General features: G+C 41.0%; 1 protein-coding gene across 3 annotated transcripts in view; it reads left to right on the plus strand.

The window, feature by feature from the left end:
* Nucleotides 1–25,669, plus strand: part of CACNB2 (calcium voltage-gated channel auxiliary subunit beta 2) — a 406,462-nt gene that overhangs the window by 240,585 nt on the left and 140,208 nt on the right. For all 3 annotated transcript variants that reach the window (XM_030941051.1, XM_010364018.2, XM_010364017.2), the window contains one exon: nucleotides 24,147–24,266. In XM_030941051.1, the coding sequence (XP_030796911.1) occupies nucleotides 24,147–24,266 (120 nt within the window). The remainder of the gene's footprint in view (nucleotides 1–24,146; nucleotides 24,267–25,669) is intronic.

Genomic DNA, 25,669 nt, shown 5'->3' on the forward strand with positions numbered 1-25,669 from the left:
TGGATCAACTTAGGCCCATGAGCTATAGTTGGCTGATCTCTGATATAGTCTGTGTGGTTAGAGCAGGGAAGGTATTTTTATACCAGCAAAAACGTTATGCTTTCTCCACAAGCCTGGTATAAAAATTGGGAATGTGCTACAGATGCTACTTGGTAGAAAGCTGTTTTATTAAGGTTTCTGAAAATTAGACTTGCCAACACAAACATTAACCTTCGCTCCTTTATTCAGGTGTTACATTTAAATTTTTACCCAGACCTGGGAACTGAGTAAAATGATAATTATAGTAGACACGGGGCCCTTGAACTCTTTCTTTTGGCTGCTTTGAAAGGTCGTTGTCTTCATGTTAATTAGGAGCCAGGAACATTCTGCTTCAGCTGCTTGTTGGGAAGGCATTATCTTTAGGGAAATGATCTAATCAAGAGTTTGCATGGGAGGTGGGGTGTGGGCCTGGAGGCTGGGAAACCTGAGAGGTTGAATTACAGGGACACCCAACCGATAATTATAGTAAACTTCCCCCTAGGCCTGCATGCAAAGTTTGGAACCTGTCAGTTTTCACATTGGAATTATTATACTCAACCAATGACAGTGTATTTGGTGATATGTCAACATTTTCATTCTGAATGAGTGCTAATTGGGTATTTTAGTGCTTGAAATTATTTGTTACCGAAAACACGCTGCTTTTTATAATTGTGTAGCACCTATAAAATTTTTTTCTCTAGATTTAATTGCTTTATACAAAATACGTACATCATTTAATCAGAGCTGTAATTATTAGACTCCACAGTGGGCTGGGCATGGTGGTTCATGCCTGTAATCTTAGAACTTTGGGAGGCTGAGGCAGGGGGATCACTTGAGCCCAGAAGTTGGAGACCAGCCTGAACAACATAGTGAGACCCTGTTTCTACAAGTAATTTTTTGAAATTATCCAGGAGTGGTGGTGTGCATCTGTGGTCCCAGTTACTTGGGAGGCTGAGGTGGGAGGATTGCTTGAGCCCAGAAGGCTGAGGCTGGAGTGAGCTATGATGGCACCACTGCACTCCAGTCTGGGAAAACCCTGTCTCAATAAATAGAAAATAAACTTCATGGTGGCCTGACGGTTAAGTCTGTCTAAATCAGCCAATTCACAGGTCAGGGGGTTCTGAAAGGGGCTCTTCGGAATTATAAACTTCAATGTTTAAACCAAAAATTACCTCACTTCCTCTTTCTGCTCCCAACTCCTTAGAACAAATTTGAGTTGAGTGCCTGCCCACCCCAGGGCTGTTCTAGGTGCTGGGGGCAAACAGCACAGATCAGTGTTCCAAAGCCAGGAATCCTGGCTTTCCTCCAGCAGACTTTTATTATAATGCATCCATTTGCTTACTAGAGAGAATTTCTTCTGTGTGTCCGTTTTTTATTGTAAATTTTGAGGCTTACTCTGAGTTTTCCAACTGGAATCAAATTTGGGTTTGTCTTTTCTTAAAAATTATTGTGGTAAGACATACATAACAAAAATTTGCCATTTTAACTACTTTTATTTATTTTTATTCTTTTTTTGTTTTGTTTTGAGATGGAGGTCTCATTGTCAACCAGGCTAGAGTACAGTGGTGTGATCTTGGCTCACCGCAACCTTTGCCTCCCGGGTTCAAGCGATTCTCGTGCCTCAGCCTCCCTAGTAGCTGGGACAACAGGCATGTACCACCATGCCCAGCTAATTTTTGTATTTTTTGGTAGAGACAGTGTTTCACCATGTTGACCAGGCTGATCTCGAACTCCTGACCTCAGGTGATCCACCTGCCTTGGTCTCCCAAAGTGCTGGGATTACAGGTGTGAGCCACTGTGCCTGGCCCCATTTTAACCACTTTTAAGTGTACAGTTCTGTAGCACTAAGTCCATCAGATTGTTGTATAACCATTACCACTACCCATTTCCAGAACATTTTCATCTTTCCTAGCTGAAACTCTGTGCCCATTAAACACTAACTCTCCATTCTCACCACTCCCCAGCCTCAGCACCCACCATTCTACATTTTTGGACAAGGGGACAGGGTTTCGCTCTGTCACCCAAGTTTAGAGTGCAGTGAGGTGATAATAGCGCACTACGGCCTCAACCTCCCAGGCTCAAGTGATCCTCCCACTTCAGCCTCCCAAGTGGCTGGAACTATAGGCGCGCACCACCTTTCCTGGCTAATTTTTGTATTTTCTGTAGAGACAGAATTTCACCATGTTACCCAGGCTGGTCACAAACTCCTGGACTCAAGCAATTCTATTGTCTTGGTCTCCCAAAGTGCTGAGATTACAGATATGAGCCACCGTGCCCAACATACTATTCTACCTTCTGTTTCTATGAGTTTGACTACTCTGGGGATTTCATATATGTGGAATTATACAGTAGGTGCCCTTTTGTGACTGACTTATCTCAGTTTGCATAATGTCTTCAAGTTTCATCAGAAACTTTACATTTTTAAAAAGCTTTTTCAATGAAAATTTTTAGTTTTAAGTCAATCAGGTGAAAGGTTATATATCTCAAGAATGAACAGTGTTCCTCATTCCTTCTTAACATATTTTAAAAATGTTGTTTGAACCACCAAATGGCATTTTCATTTTGTTTTTGTCTTAGCAAAAATAAAATAAAAGGTCTTATTGGTTGAAAACCCTTGATTATCACAGTCTAACTAGGAGAACCAAAGTGTATTCTTTGCATGGGGGTCAGGAACTATTTCAAGAATAAATTCTGCTTTACTTTCTAAAATAAATGAGAAATTGCTCACTTGAAACATGTATTTTTCTTCCCTTTTTTTTTTTTTTTTTTTTTTGAGATAGAGTCTCGCTCTGTCGCCCAGGCTGGAGTGCAATGGTACAATCTCACCTCACGGTAACGTCTGCTTCCTGGGTTCAGGCGATTCTCCTGCCTCAGCCTTCCCAGTAGCTGAGACTACAGGCACGTGACACCACGCCCAGCTAATTTTTGTATTTTTAATAGAGACAGGGTTTCACCATATTGGCAAGGCTGGTCTCAAACTCCTGACCTCAGGTGATCCGCCCACCTCGGCCTCCCAAAGTGCTGGGATTACAGGCATGAGCCCCCATGCCCCGCCAAAACATGTATTTTTGAGGTTAGGTTTAGAGAAAGATGCATCATAATATCCTTAATTTTTTAGCACGTTAAGGTAAAGATGAATAGGAAAGGAAATAAATAATATCCCAACTGGGGGATCCTACTTTTTAAGAAAATGTGTAGACTTTTCTCCTTGCAATCCTCATACAATCTTGATCTTATATTAATTAGCACATTTCTCCTATGTGAAGAAATCTGTAATGCCCTTCGTCTGTGGTAGGCTGCCTTGCTTTGAAAGCACCCCCAGGAGCCCTTCTGAAGAATGACAGCAGCAGGTGTTCTGAGAGAAAGAAGTGAGATGGACAGAGCTGTGAATACTAACTGCAGAGACCAAATCTCCAGACACAGTGCCAGCTGGGGAAATTCTACTGCTGACTGCCATTCCTTGGTTCTGTTGTCAGTAATGGCAGGTCACAAGTCCCGCCTCTCCTGCCTAAAAGATGGTTCATTTTGGCCTGGCGAAGTGGTTCATGCCTATAATCCCAGCACTTTGGGAGGCTAAGGCAGGTGGATCATGAGGTCAGGAGTTCAAGACAAGCCTGGCCAATATGGTAAAACCCCATCTCTACTAAAAATACAAAAATTAGCCAGGCATGGTGGCTTGCACCTGTAGTCCCAGCTACTTGGGAGGCTGAGGCAGGAGAATCACTTGAACCTGGGAGGCGGAGGTTGCAGTGAGCCGAGATCAGGCCACTGCACTCCAGTCTGGGCAACAAGAGTGAGACTCCATCTCAAAAAAAAAAAAAAAAAAGGTTCATTTTAATGTAACTTAATTGACTGACTGTAGAGTTTGGAATGTGAAGGGATAGGATTGTATTAATGAGTGTTGTGTTCGAGTATTACATCATGCTATACCCACAGAAACAGGTCCTAAGAAATGTATTCTCTAACAATGCACATTCATGATGTGGCTCATCCGGGGCTCCAAAATCCTGCTGGTCATAGCTTATCTCTGGCATTGCCTGGGATATCGTATGGACATGTTCTTTTACTTGGTTCTTGGTGAAAAGCACAAAAGCATAACTTGTAAAGGATTGAACATACATTAGAATGAGACTTTTATGTGTTTTTGTAATATCGTCATCTTAAGCAAAATTAAATATGTTATAAATGGTACACGGTGGACCGCTGATGTTCGTGTGTGTTTTTCAAGTCACCAAAGAATGCTAAAAATTAATCTTAAACATAGCAAAATTACAGCAACAATAATAATAAAATATACTTGCTCAGTCTGGATATTGTGTCCTCTAGCATTGTCTGAAATTTTCCAGATTTTTCAGGAGGGCTGTCTCTTCTGATAATCTCTGTGAATGTATATCATTCCAGAACTGCATTTTTCTCTGCTTTGACAGTTGTATCTTTCTCTGTATTCAGTATCCTTTGGTGAGTTTGCTCAGTGCCTCTTTTTAAAAAAATTTTTAGTTTCATTTCAAGTTCCTGGGTACATGTGCAGGTTGTGCAGGTTTGTTATGTAAGTAATTGTACCATGGTGGTTTGCTGCACCTATCAACCCATCACCTACGTATTAAGCCCAGCATACATTAGCTATTTTTCGTAATCCTCTCCCTCTCCCTTCCCCACCCACCAACAGGCCCCAGTGTGTGTTGTTCCCCTTCCTGTATCCGTGTGTTCTCATTGTTTGGCTCCCACTTACGAATGAGAATATGCGGTGTTTGGTTTTCTGTTCCTATGTTAGTTTGCTGAGGATGATGGCTTCCAGCTCCATCCATGTCCCTGCAAAGGACATGATGTCATTCCTTTTTATGGCTGCATAGCATTCCATGGTGTGTATGTACCACCTTTTCTTTATCCAGTCCATCATTGGTGGACCTTTCGGTTGATTCCATGGATTTCCTATTGTGAATACTGTTGCAATGAACATATGTGTGCATGTGTCTTTGTAATAGAATGATTGATATTCCTTTGGGCACTATACCCAGTAATGGGATTGCTGGGTTAAATGGTATTTCCGGTTCTAGATCTTCAAGAAATTGCCACAAGCTTGATGTCTTTTCTGCATTTTCCTAGCCCACAGGATGGCACGGGTGCTGTTTCACTCATGATGGCATTCCCCTTGGTAGGAAATATGCATGTTATATTATATGCTACAAAATCCACAGAACACTCACCAAAGCCACGAAAGTTGTCTTTTTACCTGCTTAACAGCTGGTATCATCCAAGGTTTGATATCACAGACACATACTTTATTCCGTTAGCTACAAAGATTTATTCTGGTACAAGACATGTTTAAAGGCATAGACAAAGGCCACATTATACAGGTAAGAAGCTTGGATTTTATTTTAAGTGGGATAGAAAGAAATTGAAGTCTTTTAGACAGAGGAATGAAATGATCTGCTGTATGTTTGAAGATGAACCTGGCCACTGGAATATAGAGGGGCTAGAGGAAGCAGGTATAAGCAGAGAGACTAATTACAAAGGCACTGTAAGAATCTTCGCAGTAGAGGTGAGTGACTTGACTAGGGTTGTGGTAGTGGAGTGGAAAGAGTGAGCCTTGACATTTTCATAGAGATGAATAACAGAGCAACATCGTCTTCATGTGCCAGGCCCTGTGCTAGGTCTTGGGGATTCAACAGTGACAGAAGCAACACAAATCCCTGCCTTCATGAAACTTTCATATTAGCGGCAAGAATTAAACCATAAATAAATACGTAAGTACATATATGGTGCACCAGAAGGTTGGGAAGATATTAAGCAGAGAAGAGGAATACAGAGTAGCTGATAGAGTGCCATTTTTTTGTTGTTGTGTTTTTGGTTTTTTTTGAAACAGAGTCTTGCTCTATTGCCCAGGCTGGAGTGCAGTGGTGCAATCTCGACTCACTACAACCTTTGCCTCCTGGGTTCAAGCAATTCTCCCACCTCAACCTCCCAAGTGTCTGGGATTACAGGCGTGCGCCACCATGCCCAGCTAATTTTTGTATTTTTGGTAGAGACGGCGTTTCCCCATGTTGGTCAGGCTGGTCTCGAACTCTTGACCTCAGGTGATCCACCCACCTTGGCCTCCCAGAGTGCTGGAATTACAGGCGTGAGCCACCACGCCCAGCCATAGAGTGCTGTTTAAAATGCCACAGTTATTTATGTAAAATCTATGGTCTTTCACATTGTTAGGAGAAAGTAAAAAGTGAGTCCAGAAGCAAGGTTGTCAGGGCCAAAAAGGCACTGTGTTCCCAAGGAACCTGTAGTCACAGGTAGAGTCAGTACTGAGACTCCTGAAGATCAATGGGACCGGAGTCCGGCATCTAGGCCATATCTTCAGGATCTACGGCCATGTTTTAAGAGCAACTTGAATATTTTTCATGATAAAAATACAGTGTACCTCTTTTTCTCTAATGAAACAATTTCCAAGTAATGGCTGTGTATATTACAGGAAAAATTACCACAGAAATCGAGAGTGGAGAAGGGTGTCACAAGTCTCTCATAGAAAAGGACCTAGAAATTTTCCTTTTAAATGTCTCTTTTTAAAGTAATATGAATATGGTTGGCCAGGCACAGTGGCTCATGCCTGTAATGGCAGCAGTTTGGGAAGCCAAGAGGGGCAGATCGCTTGAGCTCGGGAGTTCAAGACTAGCCTGGGCAACATGGTGAAACCCTGTCTCTACCAAAAAAAAAAAAAAAAAAAAAAAAAAAAAAAAAAAAAAAAAATTAGCTGCACATCATGGTACACACTTGCACTCCCAGCTACTTGGAAGGCTGAAGTGGAAGGATCACCTGAGCCTCGAAGGTGGAGGTTGCAGCGAGCTGAGATTGTGCCACTGTACTCCAGCCTGGGTGACAGAGTGAGACCCTGTCTGAAAACAGCAGCAACAAACAAAAAACAAAAAAACCCCACAAAACCAAAAATAAAGTAATATGAATATGGTAAAAAAAAAAAAAAAAAAAAAAAAAAAAAAAAAAATCAAGCATTACAAAAAGTCACCCAGTGCAAAGTTAAGTCCCTCCCATCTCTGGCTGCAGGTTCCTCAGTTTTCTTCCCCAAAAGCAACCATGGTGACCAGGTTCTTGGTGTCACGCTGGCATTGTGGTTCTCAACCTTGGCTGAACAGTAGAATCACATGCAGAGCTTTGAAAAGAACAGTTGCCGGCTGGGTGCGGTGGCTCATGCCTGTAATGCCAACATTTTGGGAGGCCAAGGTGGGTGGATCATCTGAGGTCAGGAGTTCGAGACCAGCCTGGCCAACCTGGTGAAACCTCATCTCTACTAAAAATACAAAAAAAAAATTAGCTGGGCCTGGTGACGGGCACATGTAATCCTAGGTACTTGGGAGGCTGAGGCAGGAGAATCATTTCAACCTGGGAGGCAGAGGTTGCAGTGAGCCGAAATTACGCCACTGCTCTCCAGCCTGGGCAACAGAGGGAGACTCTGTATAAGAAAAAAAAGAAAAAAAAAAATGAACGATTGCCTTATCCCACTTCCAGAGGCTCTAATTAAATTGCTTTTGAATATGCCATAGAGATTTGTAATACCCCCTGCCCCACTCCGCAGGTTTTAAAAATGTGCAGCTACTTAAATGTTCTAGAGCTAGCCTACGTACTCATAAATGTATGCATTCTTTAAAATGCACTTACCAAAAAATTAGCTGGGTGTGGTGGCAGGTGCCTTTAATCCCAGCTATGGGGAGGCTGAGGCAGGAGAATTGCTTGAACTCAGGAAGCAGAGCTTGCAGTGAGCCGAGATCGTGACACTGCACTCCAGCCTGGGTGACAAGAACAAAACTCCATCTCAAAAAAAAAAAAAAGTATTTATTCAAATGACAGCACGACAGTATATTTCTACAAATGACGGCAAAAACCTCTCGGATGTTTTTTTCTTTTTCTGGTGCTTTTTTCTTTTTCACCTGTAAAATATATCTTGGAGATTATTTCACATTCGCATGTATAGCTAGAGATAACTTATTTTTTTAAATGTCTGAATGATATGCCATCATATGGATGCAACATAATTTTATCAGTCCCCTACTGATAAGCAGTTACATTATTCAAAGTAATCTGTTAGCACAAATAATGCCATAACAAATAAGCATTCTTATATATACATCCTTATGTACATATTTGTGTATATGTATAAAAGTCCCAGAATCAGAATTAGAATTATGGATCCAAGGTAAGTTTTCAGTTTTGATAAATTCTACCAAATTTTATCCATAAGGGGCAGTGTGTGAGAGGACCACACTAACTGTGCATTCACTTTGTTTGTAATCTTGCCAATAAAAATTAAAGCTAGTGTTGTCTTTGATTTTGCACCATTTTAACATCAGGACTAAACTTAGGCATTTTCCATTAGCTTAAAACCATTTCTTTTTCTGTGACTATCTCCCTCCCCTGCTTTTTTGGCCTATTTTTCTAGTGGGTTGTTGGTGTTTTTCTTATTGATTATAAGACATATTAATATATGAAGGCATCAAACTTTTGTCAACAGCATATGATGACATATTCCGTATATATCATCAGTATATGAGCAACTTTACTGTTGCTCTTTTATTTATGATTTTTAATCTGATGTAAAATGGATAGCTTTTATGTTTGGAGTGTTTCAAGTATCAGTTGGTAAAAGAGATAGGTACTGGAAGCTATTGGAGAACAGAGAATATGTCATCTATATTCTTAGATCCTCAGTGCCCAGCACATGGTAGATATTTGTTGACAGAATGGTTGGATGTAAATGTGATGATGATGAAGGATCATGAAAGTTGATCCCAGATATTCATCCAGAAGAAATTAAGGCAGCAACAGTATTATCGTCATTTAATTCCCTTCATAAGTAAATGTTCTAGTATATAATAACAGTGTATAATACTTCTGATACAAACTGGAAGTACTGAGTTTCAGAAGGCAGATCTGGCTGAGTCGTCTCAGATTCGTCTCAGAGCCGTCATCTTGGTCACTAAGCTCTTGCTCCTTAGAAACTCGAAGATCCTCCACCTCTTCCCATTGGTCCTTCTGCCTCAGAATGTTGTTTCCTTACCTGTTTCTATGACTGTTTCCTGCCAGCTGCAAAACACAGCCTAAATATCGATTTCCTTTTAGAAGCTTCTTCTGAGTCCCATCTCCATCTCCCTGCCATCTTCCCTCATAGTGCCCCATACCTTTCCTTTATAGTAGTTATCAAAACTGTCATAAAATAATGTTTTGTGTTACGGCCTCTGTGATGTGTCTCCCTCACTTGACTGGGAACCCCAGTCACTTGTTCTTCCCTCATGTCCACTGGGAGTGCTCTGGGATTGGGGAACAGAGGTAAACAAAACAAGCTCCCTGCCCTCCTATGAGTATTACATTCTACTGTATATATGTGCTGGGAAAAGGAGATAATAATAATACTGAGTTGTGCATCATATCCAATGATTGTCATTTAAATGAAGCAGAAAAGCCAGTAGATGCATTTGTGGTTTGGAGTATCTGAGTCTGGTGTGTGAATAGTAGAAGGATCTAGCACATAACATATGCATACACTACCAGGCTGTGAGACTGTGGTCACCCTCGTGCAAGTCAACAGGCAGCTGTCAGCATAGTCACCAAGCCGTTTCTTTCTCTCTTTTTTTTTTTAGAGACAGGCTCTCATTCTGTCACTCAGGCTGGGGTGCAGTGGCACAATCAAGGCTCACTGCAGCCTTCACCTCCCAAACTCAAGTGATCCTCCCACGTCAGCCTCCCAAGTAGCTAGGACTACAAGTGTCTGCTACCATGCCGAGCTAATTTTTAAATTTTTTGTACAGACGGCATCTCGTTATGTTGTCCACGTTGGCTCAAACTGCTGAGCTCAAGCAGTCCTTCTGCCTTGGCCTCCCAATGTGCTGGGAGTTATAGGCATGAGCCACTGAACCTGGCCCAAGCCATTTCTCATCCTTACCCAAACTGTCTTCTTAGCGAACTGTCAGGCCATTTTTGCCCTGCTTGATGGAAGTTTTGCTATCATTAAAGTCCATTACACCTTCAAATGCAAAATAGAGCAGATAGTTTCATGCAACAAAAGATGCTTTTTCATTTGCAAGACAAAAAATAGGATATAAACTACTTTTGACCAATGATATATGTCCAGTATTTTATTAAATGTTCAGAACATAGTTTAGATTTTCTAACATTAATATTATACATCAGTGGCACATTTGCAGCTAAATAATCTTAAAATTTGCAGCCATTTTAAAACACAGAGGTGAATGAACCAGATTGTCTCTAGTTCTGAAATCACCTCCTGAAGGCGGGTTTGCTGCTTAAGGGATGTATTAACTGTATTAGGTCCCTAGGGTACTTTCCAGTGCTTTATTTCTGAGTACTCCACACCACTGGCATTTTTCCAGACAAATCCCTGATGGTGTAGCCTGTTTTTTTAATATTAAGTCTGTCTGAACCAAAGTCATATCTTTCTGGAAGGTTAGACTTTTGGAGCAGTATATTAATATTTTACTACCAAATTACTGAGTCATTTTGGCCTGCTTAAGTACCTAACCTAGTACCAACAAATTATTTAAGCAATCATAGGAGAATAATCCAGTATTTCAAGTGGACAGTTAAATAATTATTCCTATACATTATACACAGAAATTTACTTCATCATCATAAAGTTTTATTTCTAAGTACTTTTCTTTTAATTCTTTTCTTACCTGTCATAATTTCCATAGCACCCTTTACTTTGTTCTATTGTTTTTAATGTGCATAAAGAGGCTTTCAGGAGACCTGGTCCTTGCCTCCCTTCCCCATATGTAAACAACTATGAAGGTCAAATCAATCAATTACAGAAAATATGTATGTATAAATCATCTCTTTTGCAACATCAAAAATATTTTCAGAGTACTTTGTGATAAATTTCAGTTGCAATAGGAAGGGCCTTTTATTCACAAACATAGGAACATTACAGAAAAAGAATTTAACTGAACTCCCAACATTTTTTTGAGAAAATGGAATCCAACCCTATCTCTTCTATTACTGTTTTTTGTTTTTTTTGAGATGGGAGTCTCACTCTGTCACCCAGGCTGGATTGCAGTGGCATGATGAGTTCATTGTAGCCTCGAACTCCAGAGCTCAGGCAATCCTCCTGCCTCAGCTTCCCAAGTAGCTAGGACTACAGATGTGTGCCACCGTGCCTGGCTCATTTTTTTAATTTTTTTGTAGAGACAGGGTCTCCCTATGTTGCACAGGCAGATCTTGAACACCTGGGCTCATGCGATCCTCCACCTGGCCTCCCAAAGTGCTGGGATTACAGGCATGAGTCACTGTGCCTTGCCTCTGTTATTTGTTTTACATACCTGAATGTATGTATATATAGAAATGATTCCGTTTTGTTTTTGTTGTTGTTTTCTGGTTTTATCAAATATAGTCATCATAAACATTTGCCTGTAATCATCTTTAGTCTTTGTAACTATTTTTAAGGTTAGCTAATAGTCTACTAAATATGTGAACCGTAATTTAAAAATTTTCTTAAACTAGTTCCCAGAAGTGAAATTATTAGCCTAGGTACATCTAAATGCATGTCTAGATACACACAGAAAGTAAATTGTCTTCCCAAAGGGTTGCATGAAAGCCAAAAACTATCAACAAGGTGTGAAAGTATCAATTTAAGTGCGTCTCCCTGACATTGTGAATTGGGACTTTGCAAAGAGCATTGGTTTAATGAGGGAAAATGGTATTGTGTTTAATTTAATGAGGTTGAACACCTTTTCCAGATGCTTATGGCTAAGTGATTTTTTGGTGAATTTTCTATTCATATCCTTTATTTATATCAATTCATCTCTTACTATTTTACTTACTATCAATTAGTGTGCCTTTTATATATGCAAAGGAACTGTTAAACAGTGAAATATTTAAGGACTGAAGCCATATCCCTTTTCACAGGTGTGTAGTTCCCTGGAGAACACATAAGTTAGCTATTCATTCATGTCTGTAGATTAATTGTTCATTGCCACCTGCGAGAACTCACCTTGGAAGGAAAGAGCCCAGATTCACTTGTTTGATTGCTTTGCTGCTCAAGAAAAGGCCTGGCACTTGAACGTACCATCTTTTGATGTGGCGTTTCTTTTTTTGAGACAGAGTCTCGCTCCTTCACCCAGGCTGGAGTGCAGTGGCACGATCTTGGCTCACTGCAACCTCCACCTCCTGAGTTCAAGTGATTCTTCTGCCTCAGCCTCCTGAATAGCTGGGACTACAGGCACCCACCACCATGCCCAGCTAATTTTTGTATTTTTAGTAGAGACGGGGTTTCACCATATTGGCCAGGCTGGTCTTGAACTCCTGACCTCGTGATCCACCCGCCTCAGCTTCCCAAAGTGCTGGGATTACAGGTGTGAGACACGGCGCATGGCCAACATGGTCTTTCTTTGGTAGTAGAGAGCCTATTAACATATTCCAGAGTTTTATATGTATTTGCCCAGTTATTCAGTTGCATTCCTTTAAATGATATTACCCAACATTGCTTGAAGACGTATCTTCTCCCTGTACTGGCTTGATTTTTTTAAACATTCTGAATTATTATAGGTTATATGTGTAGTCACATTTTCTGCTGTAAATTTGAACTCTATCTCTATAGGAATGTCAGGGGTAGTGCATAAAAAGTAAATCAACAATCACTCACACAATATGTTATATTTACAATATATTCGCAACCATCTGTAAGAAAATTTGCAAGAGCATTCTTTCTAGTAGCTTCAATTTAGTATATTCATTTTACAAATGGGAGAATTAGCCAGGGAATTATTTACATGCCTTGCCTTTGGCTATGCAATGAGTCACTGGTACTTTTAGGATTGGAACTTTAAGTTCCTGGAATGAAGAAGTAGAATTAATGAGAAAAGAAGCTTCACAGAAAATAAGTTGTAATCATATTTTTGAAATATAAAGTCTGAGATTCATTGGAAAAAGGATGCTAAAGAAATTTCAAGTATAATGACTGTTTTTGGAGTGGCTTTCTTGTTATGGAACATGGTTATTTAATCAACTGGCCTATAGTTGACATTTGCACAAAGTTAATGAAGTTGGCATTTGTGGAGGTTTGTGATAAAACACTGGGGATAGCCTCAAGCTGAAGCCTTTGTTTTATTCTTTATTCAGTATAAATATTTATCAACCATTCATCATGGAAAGTCACATTTCTGTTTGTGTTTTTTAATTAAGGAAGAGACATGAGCACATTTAGGAATGTTTAAGAATGTTTAGGAATGCTAAAAGGGAGTGGGAGAGCTCTCCTGTAGACTGGGAAAGCTTTACAATATAGGATATAAGAAAGAGGTTTTCTCTCTGTCCCTATTCATTCATTCAGCAAATGTTTGCTGAGCGTGCATTCCATGTCTGGCACTATTCCAGGCACTTGGGATATACGAGTAAGTGAAACATTTAAAAAAATCTGCCCTCATGGGTGTTATATCCTAATCAAGGGAGATATATACTAAACACTATTGTAAGTAAATTATATGTTAGAAGGTGAAAACACTAACAGACTGGGCATGGTGGGTCACACCTGTAATCCCAGCACTTTGGGAGGCCGAGGCACGTGGATCTCTTGAGTCCAGGAGTTCGAGACCAGCCTGGGCAACATGACAAAACTCCATCTCTACAGAAAATACGAAAAATTAGCTGGATATGGTGGTGTGCACCTATAGTCCCAGCTACTCAGGAGGCTGAAGTGGGTGGATCCCTTGAGCTCAGGAGGCAGAGGTTGCAGTGAGCCAAGATTGTGCCACTGCAATCCAGCCTGAGTGACAGAGTAAGACCCTGTCGAAGAAGAAGAAGGTAAAAGCACTATTTTTTTAAAAAGTAGAACAGGGTAAGTGAGACTGGAAATACCACAAGGCAGTGGGGATTATAATTTGAAATGGGATGGTTGCAGAAGACCTCATTGAGAAAGAGACTTTTGAGCAAAGATTTAGAGGAGGTGATAGAGTTAGAAGGGTAGAAATCTAGGGGAGGAGCGTGTCTGGTGCCTCTGAGGAACAACAAGGGGCCCAACAAGGTTATAGCAGAAAGAAGGGAGGGCTAGGTGGCAGGGAGAGGGTGTAGAAATCAGTGGAACAGGAAGTTACTAACAAAGGAGATGGAAGGAACAGCCAAAGGGAAAAGAGAAAGACCAAGAGGGAGTGGTTTCTTGACTTAGAAGGAACAACCAATGGGAAAAGAGAAAGACCAAGAGGGAGTGGTTTCTTGACTTAGAAGGAACAACCAATGGGAAAAGAGAAAGACCAAGAGGGAGTGGTTTCTTGACTTAGAAGGAACAACCAATGGGAAAAGAGAAAGACCAAGAGGGAGTGGTTTCTTGACTTAGAAGGAACAACCAGTGGGAAAAGAGAAAGACCAAGAGGTAGGGGTTTCTTGACTTAGAAGGAACAGCCAATGGGAAAAGAGAAAGACCAAGAGGGAGTGGTTTCTTGACTTAGAAGGAACAGCCAATGGGAAAAGAGAAAGACCAAGAGGGAGTGGTTTCTTGGAAATCAAGTTGAGAAAACGAAGAGAGGACAGGGGATGATCAGTGATGTTAAAGGCTGCTGATTGCTAGAGTAAGATGAACACTGAGAATCAGCCATCGATGTAGCCTTAGAGACATCGTTGATAACCTTGAGCAGTTTTAGTGGAGTGGTAGGAGGAACAGGAGGAAGCATATTTAAGAGAGAACAGGAAGAGAAGAATTGGAGTAGAGCCAAGTTTTTCTATGCATTTTTTTTTTTCTGAAAAGGAGAGGGGAAATATGGACAAGAACTGGCAGAGAAAATGGAGTCAAGGAAAGGTTTTCTTAGGAAAAGAGAAATAATCACGTGTGCTGATTGAAATGATTCAATAGAAAAAGCCTAAGTGTAGTGACGTCCGTGCAGTTTCTGGAGTACCTGTAGCCAGCATGAATTTCTATACCCAAAATTCCCTACATACAATTTATTCACTCCTTTTCTCCCATTTAATTGAATTTTCTGCAGCGATATATTGAGACAGTTCAACTCTCCGAAGCCACTATTTTTTCTGCTCCCTGCCTACTTATTTTCAATTTCATAACTGATAAGGTAGTTTTTATATAAAAAATTATATTAGCATGAAAAAATTCTTGTCATTGGCTGGACGCGGTGGCTCATGCCTGTAATCCCAGCACTTTGGGAGGCCGAGGCGGGTAGATCACCTGAGGTCAGGAGTTCAAGACCAGCCTGACCAACATGGTGAAACCCCGTCTCTACTAAAAATACAAAACTTAGCCAGGCATGGTGGTGGGCACCTGTAATCCCAACTACTCAGGAGGCTGAGGCAGGAGAATCGCTAGAATCCGGGAAGCGGAGGTTGCAGTGAGCTGAGATCATCCAATGTACTCCAGCTTAGGTGACAGAGTGAGACTACATCTCAAAAAAAAAAAAAAAAAAAAAAAAAAAAAAAAAAATTGTGTCATCTATTATCATCAGTAGATATATATTAAAGGCCTAGAAAATTTTCCCAGCACACACGTATACATACAGAGTGTTCTAATTTTTTAAAAAATTATTTAGCCTGTGACTGAAATCCAAAACTCAGGATCAAAATTGCCCCTCTAATTTTAACTTTTTCAAAATGGTTCTTTTGGACAATGTCAAATTTTGCAAATATTGACCAGAGGCTCTTCTATAAACTGTAAACAGCCATCATACCCTCACGTTAAGGAATAATTTGATGGTGACAGTGTTTTGATATGTTCATTTAAAAAAAAATGAAAGTCACGTCTCTGAACTTTTTACCTACTATTAGCACTTTATAATGACTTCAGCTTCAGTACTGAAAACCAGCAACTGTTCCTTTTGAACTGAAAGAAGACTCTTGAATCCTAGCCAGTTTCAGGCAGGATGAGCTGCCGACCAGACTACTGAAGGCCAGCTTGCCAAAGTTCTATTCATTTTCAGCAAAGAGAGAAAAACTTAAATAGCTGGTATCTTGGCTTCTATTGTTTTCCGATTCTAATCTACTTTCCCTTGTAGGTAAGTAATGAAAAGAATGTTTCATGATGCTGAGATACTCTGAAGTGAGGAAAATTTCAGAGGAGCAGCCAAGTCTTTCCACAAAACAGCATTCTATTAATGAATGTGAAACAAACCCTCGGTGTACTTTCATTGTGCCTTTTTGGAAAGATCAAATTTGAATTTTTTTTTTTTTTTTTTCCCAAGTAGGAGTCTCACTCTGTCACCAGGCTGAAGTGCAATGGCAAGATCTTCGGCTTACTGCAACCTCTGCCTTCCAGGTTCAGGCAATTCTTTTGCCTCAGCCTCCCAAGTAGCTGAGATTACAAGCGCGCACCACCACACCTGGCTAATTTTTGTATTTTTGGTAGAGACAGGGTTTCACCCTTTTGGCCAGGCTGGTCTCTTGGCCAGGCTGGTCTCGAACTCCTGACCTGGTGATCGGCCTGCCTCGGCCTCCCAAAATGCTGGGATTACAGCCGTGAGCCACCACGCCTGGCCCAATTTTGAGAATTTATAAAGATGTGTGTGAGACAGCGAGCGAGCGAGCGAGCATGCCTAAAGCTTAGCAAACACATAACTAAGCATTAGGAAACCATCAGGATGCCTTTATGATTGTTAGACATGGCTATACCTATGACCAACAAACAGAAAAAATATATGCTTTTGATTAACAAAAACATCAGATGCATGTAGGAATTTGTCCTAGCTTTTCATTTTATGAGCTGATGCATGCATGGCACTTGAATTTTGACTGCTAAAGGTTTACTCCTAACTCTATGGATCCAATCTGTTATATTCATTTTACAAAGGGAGGAATTAGCCAGGGAGTTATTTATATGATTTGCATTTGGCTACGCAGTGAGTCCCCTGTTCGCAGCCTTGCTCAGGTAGCTTCTCTATGTCTCTCAGTTTTCTCATCAGTAAAAATGAAGATAATTGAAATTACATTAGGTAATACTGGCGAATCAGCACACTGCCTGACACAGTGTAAGCATTTATGAAATATTTACAATTATCATTAATAAGATGTATTAATATGTGCATAGCCTGATCTTAATTGATTACCCTAATTATAGGCATAATATAGAACAATCTTCAAAACACACTCTTTTAGCCTATAAGTAATTGTGCTGGACTGAGAAGGAAGAAAATACAAGACCTCTGTTTACCTTCTCAGGAGACATCATGTTTCCAGTAATGTGGAGTTCGCTAGCAATAACTTAAATGTAACTCCAAATTAAGGAACTCAAACACGCTGCAGGAGTTTTTCTGGGAGGGAATCCATGTCAGTGGAGTCTCACATGTGTATTCCAGGAGTACCTGAGTATATATCACATGTAGAGGGAGAGAAAAAGAGAAGAGAGAGAGAGAGAGACTGAGCAAGTTTAAATAAATCTTCCTAAAAATTAATGTTAGCATGTTAGATACACTGACTTCTTTTCAATTCCTCAGACATGCAAGCATTTCTTGTACACAAGGCCTTCGCATATGCTGTTCTTTCTGCCTGGACATCCCTCTTCTCAGTGCGTTACAATGACTTTTTTCTTTCATCATTTAGATTTCAGCTTAGTGTCATCTCAGATTGTCATCTCATTACTCTTACTAAAATACCATCCCTCCCACCATCATTTTATTATCTCAGCTTTTTTCTTGTCTCTCATAGCCATTATTTTTCTGCTGCCTTTTTTAAGAAATCAGTCTCCTTCACTGAGATATTAAGTTTCATGACAGAAAGCTTTCGTCTTTTTTACAGTCCTGTTTTCAGTATTTAGCTTACAGTTACAGCAGAGTTTCCAAGTAATAAGTACTCAATAATCGCATGTGGTTTGGGGAGTTGTTAAATAAAATTTAATCTCTTCATTAGTACATCCTGTAGCTATATGTTTATAAATTTTCATAGTGTCTTGAGAAAATTGAAACTGACGTTTTGGTTTTTACAGGACCGTAAAAGTATCACACAGGGATGACCCTGCAGCCAGGTATTGCTGTCACCTCTGTTACTGTTTTGACACTCAGCTAAATGATAGGTCAATTGCATTTGAAATTCTCATCATCATATGAATTTGAGTAATAATTACGTGACAATTTGCAAACTAAGGTATACAATGTTTATGCAACTGTACCTCATCTTGGATTTTTCAATGTTTAGAGTCAGGATCTCTCCTCAGCACATAGTTGATGATTGTATTGTTACTATTTTGAGACAGGGTCTCCCTCTGTCCCCCATGCTGGAGTACTGGTGTTGCAATCTCTGCTCACTACAGCCTCTGCCTCCTAGGTTCAAGCCATTCTCCTGCCTCAGCCTCCCAAGTAGCTGGGACCGCAGGCGCCTGCCACCATGCCTAGCTAATTTTTGTATTTTTAGTAGAGATGGGGTTTCACCATATTGCCCATCTGGTCTTGAACTCCTGACCTCAAGTGATCTGCCCGCCTCTGCCTCCCAAAGTGCTGAGATTACAGGCATGAGCCAGCATGCAGCCCATAGTTTATGATTTTATTTATGAAGAAACCAGTAAAGCAGAGAATAGCAATTCAGATTTCTTACATCTAAATTGCACCAGAGAACAGAAGTTGATTCTAAACTGTGAAAAGAGATGACAACACCATGAAAAATGAAAGAATTATCTCCCTCCCCCCACAGACAATACAAGATAGAACCCTTTCCCCTTGGTCCTGGCCCTCTGAAGTCTATCCCATTTTGATTGATTGATTGATTGATTGAGATGGAGTCTCGCTCTGTCGCCAGGCTAGAGTGCAGTGGCACAGTCAGCTCACTGCAACCTCTACCTCCTGGGTTCAAGCGATTCTCCTGCCTCAGCCTCCTGAGTAGCTGGGATTACAGGCATGTGACACCACGCCTGGCTAATTTTTGTATTTTTAGTAGAGACAGGGTTTCACCATGTTGGTCAGGCTGGTCTCGAACTCCTGACCTCAAGTTATCCACCCACCTCGGCTTTCCAAAGTACTGGGATTACAGGCGTGAGCCACCGTGCCTGGCCCCATTTTGCTTTATTTTAAAAGATGTGGGCCTGACCAGTAGGCAATGAATTTGCCATTGGGTCAGCATCATCCTATGCATGAGGAGGGGGTCTAAAATCTTGAGGATTTTGATGAGTTACAGCTTTGTCTAGAATCAGACTGGCTTTTGGATACATAAAAAGTTGATTTTGCTCAAGAACGTGGCTTTAAGGCTTCATATAAAGATTTCCTACAGCAGGAGAAGACACAGACACAATTTAGGATCCAAGATGCCGCTGTGAAATAGGCTTACAACTCTTATCTTTGGGCTTTAAAAGAGAAAAATACAAGAATGCTCCAAAATACTGATGGTGAAAATATAGATGACTGTGAAACAGCAGAATACAGCATCAAAACAGCAAACTACATAAATTTTTTAAAGTATTAAAGAGGGCCGGGCGCGGTGGCTCAAGCCTGTAATCCCAGCACTTTGGGAGGCCGAGACAGGCGGATCACGAGGTCAGGAGGTCGAGACCATCCTGGCTAACACGGTGAAACCCCGTCTCTACTAAAAATACAAAAACTAGCCGGGCGAGGTGGCGGGCGCCTGTAGTCCCAGCTACTCGAGAGGCTGAGGCAGGAGAATGGCGTAAACCCGGAAGGCGGAGCTTGCAGTGAGCTGAGATCTGGCCACTGCACTCCAGTCCGGGCGACAGAGCGAGACTCCGTCTCAAAAAAAAAAAAAAAAAGTATTAAAGAAAAAGGGTGGCCAGGCGTAGTGGCTCAAGCCAGTCATCCCAGCACTTTGGGAGGCCAAAGTGGACAGAGCACCTGAGATTGGGAGTTCAAGACCAGACTGGCCAACATGGCAAAACCGTGTCTCTACTGAAAATACAAAAATTAGCCAGGCGTGGTGTCACACTCCTGTAATTTCAGCTACTCGGGAGGCTGAGGCAGGAGAATCACATGAACCCAGGAGGCAGAGGTTACAGTGAGCCGAGATTGAGCCACTGCACTCCAGCCTGGGCAACAGAGTGAGACTATCTCAAAAAAAAAAAAGAAAAGAAAAGAAAAAAAGGGTGATGCTTTCTTGTGTGAACGTTAGACATAAAAGTGGAAAAAGAAACTGAAGAGTAGATAAAAGCATAAATTAATCCAATGATATGGAATTTTCCTATGAGCAATGAACCCACAAAGTGAGAGCTCTGAGGATAAAAGGTGATGATCCTGGGAGGAACTATCAGTACATAGTAGTACAAGTTACACTTTTGGAAATGTCCAAATAGAAATGCAGGTATTAAGATGTAGAAAAGGAACTCTGGGTAGCTGAAATGTGATGCACCGGCAAGGACAAACACTGCAAAAGACCGGCTAATCACGTTGTAAGAGCCGTAGAGATCAAGGGTACATCTTGTAATGAACCTATTCCGGAGTTATGGAAATGACCGCCAGCTGTTCCCGACTGAAGACGACTTGAGGCACGATGACCCAGAAAGTCCATATGGTTCCAAAGGCAAAAGCTTAATTAGATATATCACTTCTAACTGCATAAATCCACACTCCCAGAAGAAAGGAGATTAACTATAAGGCATATGTCAGGAGGGTGACTTTCAAACATGCAACAGCTCCGGAGACTGCAACTTGCTACTATTTGACTGTGGCTGTCTTTGTATGGGAGACTTTCAGGGGATGGTTATTTGTGTCTCTTTCAATGCTGGGTGCATATAACTTCTATAACAAAAGATATTTTGAGGCCGGGTGAGGTGGCTCACACCTGTAATCGCAACACGTTGGGAGGCTGAGCGGGGAGGATTGCTTGAGCCCAAGAGTTTGAGACCAGTCGGCCTGGGCAACATAGACCCATCTCTACAAAAAATAATTTAAAAATTAGCTAGGAATGGGAGCACGTGCCTATATTCCCAGCCGCTTGGGAGCCTGAAGTGGGAGGATCACTTTTGCCAAGGAGGTCAAGGCTGCAGTGAGCCATGATTGCACCACTGCATTCTATCAAGCCTGGGTGACAGTGAGACCTTGTCTCAAAAAAAAAAAAAAAAAACTGTGTGTGAAAGTATGTACTATCAGAAATACAAGGAATGAAAGTAATCCGGCTCTTTCTATGCTTCTGTGAACTACTCTAAAGATCAATTGATAGTCACATCCTGTATTATAAAATAGTCAAGGCATTGCCAAAAGTCATTGAAGAGATTTTTGTTTTTAACTGCTATTTAAACCTGGAAACAGGTCTCAAAGTGACTATGCAATGTAAAAGCTGCATCTGAATATTAGCAAAGGACTTTTCATATCTTATTATATTTAAAAGGGAATGAGCCCGCACAAAATTATGTGTGGGTGTTATGCGGCCCTCTCTTTATGTACTTCCTGTCATTGCTGGGCTCCTACTGACAGAAGCTTCGTCTTTTCATTGAGGTGTGACGTGAACCTATAGTGGGGTGATTGGCTCTAACATGGCAAGACTGGTGACAGTGGGAACAGGGGCCCCCTTATAATTATGCTTCCTGGTAATTTTCTACTGTGCTACTATTACTGTAAGAAGTCCTCTAGGAGGATCAGGAGTCCCCTACCAGGTGTGTCTGTGTTGACACACTAATTGCTCCTTTGTAAATTTACCCGCCACGCATTTTACATTCACCTCATAGCAATAGGTGATCTATTAATTTACGTCAAGATACCAAAATGGAGGTACAATTAATCACTCACTTTCATTCTGAAACCCCTATTCTATGTGTTTTCTAGCATTTGGCTCTTGAAGATTATATTAGTGCAGAGTGCCGGGGGGGAGGGAGGAAGACTTTTTGAGATGGGGGGGGGGTCTCTCTATGTTGCCCAGGCTGGTCTCGAACTCATGGGCTCAAGCAGTCCTCCCACTTCAGCCTCCCAAAGTGCTAGGGTTACAGTCGTGAGCCATTGCACCCAGCCGTGGTTCTTAAGTATTCTTAAGAACACTTTTTTTTTCATTTTTATTTGTACAAAATATTCTCCCACCACCCTCAAACAAATGCAGTTTAGACTACAGTGATAGCATTTTGTTTATGTCAAGAAAACAAAGTGTGTATTTCTTCATAAGTAAACTTTGAAAATGTAATTTCATTCGTACAGGAAATTAATAACTTTAGTGTCTTTCCTTCTTCAGCTTCACTCCCCTCATCTACAAGCAGAGTTGGGACTCAATTTTTCTGTGAATTTTAACTCCAACTAATAAATTAACCAAGCTTTGAAATTTCTTTGTAAGTATGGTTATAACAATTCACATTGCTGTTTATGCCAGTGGCTTTATTTCAAATGGTAGTTTCTCATTTGGAGAAGCAGTTCGAAGTCGTTTTGAGCTCCGTTAAACTCATTGCTTTATAGAGCTGTGATTACTTTCATGTCCTAATTAAATGGCCACGTCTCTCTCTCGCATCTTGTTTGGAAAGACGCAAGCAATAAAGAACTGTGTTATATTATGACTGATGAGCATTATTTCATTTTTGCTATGCAATATTGCATATGATATTTACTACCTGTGAACCTGCTTTCGGCATAAGACACAGTTTCTGGAGCAGGTAATGGAAAGGGATTATTAAAGGAAACGATCTCATGCTTTGTTTTTGAGAGAAGGTTTCATCTGAAACAGAAGCAGACACACATACCACGAGCCCGGTTACTATAGAACCGAAGAGACCTTTCCAGCTGTTTACACTTTGGATGTAAAATGGCAATTTGACATAGACTAACAGTGTGATGTGAGCATCTGCGTAAAAAGGCGACATATGGAGCATGCCCAGTGTGGGAGTGCGTCCTCCTCCCTCCGCCTCCCCCCTTCCCCTCGAGATCTCCAAAGATAAGGCTTGAACTTTGCACTTGCAAATGTCACTGCATACGTTTTTGCACTAGTTTTTTTTTTTTTTTTTTTTTTTTTTTTTTCCTGCGATTCTTTTACAACTAATTTCCTTTAACAATTTGAGCGCAGGGAAGAGAATGTTTAGGGTTATGAGATGCATTAAGTTTAGAACGAGTTGATGCCCGGCTTCTGAATGCACTTGAAGTCTTCTTTATTTTTAAAGCAATATAAAGCACTCGAGTGTGTGTTTTCAGCCCCTCCTGGAATGGGAAAATAAGAATTTCCCTGCATGGGAGTCCTCTGGGGCAGGGAGTGAAAGCCCCGGAGGCAGAAAGGGACGGAGAAGAGGGGCTTGCCCAGAGCATGGATAGGAAAGGAGCTGGGGTTCTCCCGGGCTCAGCGCGCACTGAGAACCTGTGCCCGGGGCTGCAGCTGCGGACGATAAAGGCGCTGTCTGGCTCATGAAGGCCACCTGGATCAGGCTTCTGAAAAGAGCCAAGGGAGGAAGGCTGAAGAATTCTGATATCTGTGTAAGCGCAAGGGCTGTCGTTTGGGGGGAGAGGTTATTTTGTTCTGCTTTTCTGTTGTTGCAGTGAGTGCAGGTAGAGAGGGTGGTTTGATTTGGTTAATCGGATCAAGATTGCAAGAGAGGGAAGCTAGGGAGATTCCTGTCATTTTTTGAGGTCCTTTCCCTGCGTTATGATTAATTGCCAGATGAGCTATCCCAGGCAGGTGTTTTCTGTAGACGGCTTTTTATTAAATCTAGGTAAAGGTATTTTAAAATGTGTTGCTGGAAGATGGAGTGAAGTTAGCTGCTAGTGTCTTACAGTTTTATTAGAGAAAACAGCAGGTGTATAAAAAGGTAAACAAGGATTCTTCAGATTAAAGCGGGAATCATGTCATGGTAGTGACATTTGGGAGAGTTCAAGTTGATAACTCAGACTTTCTTTCATGTTTTTGTTAGGCTTAATGTCTTTCTAGTTTTAAATACCTGCTTTAGCATGTAGATTGTTCTTGAAGCTATCCTTGAAACCCATCGTTGTCCTTCAGTTCTGCACTGCACCATCAAGCTGTTTAATTATAAAAGCAACTTGTTCTGGCTTCCAGGAAGGGTGGTTTTTTGGAATATAAAGCTTGGGAAGGAATGGCAACTCAGTAGACACAACTATTCTATTGAATGTCTGCAAATCAGAGTATGGTTTTCTAGATAGGTTGCTGCAAAATGAATTATTTTCCCCTCTTTTCAGGAACGTATAGAACAAGCCGGGAAGCTAGCTGCTGTGTCGATGAGACTTTTCCAATGCAAACATCATAGATTGAATCTACTTTAAAATGTACATTTTCCTCTCCAGGGTTCGGCAGACTCCTACACTAGCCGTCCATCCGATTCCGATGTGTCTCTGGAGGAGGACCGGGAAGCAGTGCGCAGAGAAGCGGAGCGGCAGGCCCAGGCACAGTTGGAAAAAGCTAAGGTAAAATCGTTTCCTTCCTGCCAAGATCTTTCTTTGCAAGTTGTGCTGTGCCCCTGATAGACCACCTGTGGAAGTTTCCCCTAAAGCTTGTTTGATCTATTAGAGCATTTCATTGTCGGGTTTTAGAAAGGTACAAGAAATGGAGCCTAGTTTCTTCCCTTAGTAGAAAAAGGAAGTGTGGTGTATAAGACTGGTCTTCTATGTTGTTTTATAATCCAAGCAACTCGTTTCTGTGGGTGGATGGCTTATTTGGACACATACAAAAGGATCCCTGAATGTGCAAAGAGGAAAAATGGCACCTAATATCAACACATTTTACTTCATTTCCCCAGTAAACGATATCTCTGTTAAGAAAAAAAAAAAACAGACTGACTTCAAGCTATTGTTTATTTTCTTAGACTTGAACAGTTTTTCCCCTGAATTTTACTTCATAGGTGTTTTATATTAGTATCCTCTTTCAAAATCGTTTACCTTATGCTTTTCAAAGAGCAACAGAGGATTCTATTGATTTTTAGAAGTTTCTTCTCTTAGAACATGTTCTTCTCCAGGATAAAGTGTGTATATATGGAGGGGAGACTGCAAAGCAGCTATGAAATAGATAGTTCCAGGATTTATCTCAGGTCGTGTCTCATTTAACTCATTGCAACGATTTGAATTCTTTTTCCCATGCTGTCCTTGGAATAGTGGCGATTTCTAAGGCATAGATTGTTCGAGTTGAAGGTAGCTTGGATTTTGGGATACTCAGTCGCTTCCCAGTGAACCTATTTTAACATGGTTGTTGATTTTCCTTTGAAAAACTTGTTTTGAAAAAGGCTAAGTGCCTTGTTGATCGTGCTAGAAATACCAGGATAGCATTTCTGCTGGCTGCTTCATCTCTGAGATGAGTAAAATCTATGTGTGTTGCTATGGGAATTGTGGTTAGGAGATTCTGGTTTGAATGCATGGACAGCCCTTATGTAATACATTATTCATGACCTCTAGCGCGGCTGCCATCGTAGTCTACTGAGGAACTGCCAGGAGACCTTGACTTCTAAAAAACAGTACCTCTGTATATCAGAATGATGTTCTTACCTCAACTGGCAGGGAAATTTTCTCCAGGACTGACAGTCTTCTCTGAAAGGCAGTTCATAAATAGCAGATGCAGGGAGGGTTTTGTATGGTGGAAACTGGTAAAACTGGATGTGGCCCAGTTGCCATCAATGAATCTGCTCTACCAATGTTAGCCACTTAGAACACTGTGAAGTTGAAATGAAATAATGAAGAACATTAAATAATGTATGACAGTCGCCACTGTGGTTAATATAGGTTGCAGCTGAGAGTCTGAATTCTATATTCTATATTTTGCATTGTGTGTAAAGAAAAGTAAGAAAAAACTACAATTTGTATTCTGAAAATAAGATTGT

Source organism: Rhinopithecus roxellana, chromosome 11 (assembly GCF_007565055.1).
Source record: "Rhinopithecus roxellana isolate Shanxi Qingling chromosome 11, ASM756505v1, whole genome shotgun sequence".
Classification (NCBI taxonomy): domain Eukaryota; kingdom Metazoa; phylum Chordata; class Mammalia; order Primates; family Cercopithecidae; genus Rhinopithecus; species Rhinopithecus roxellana.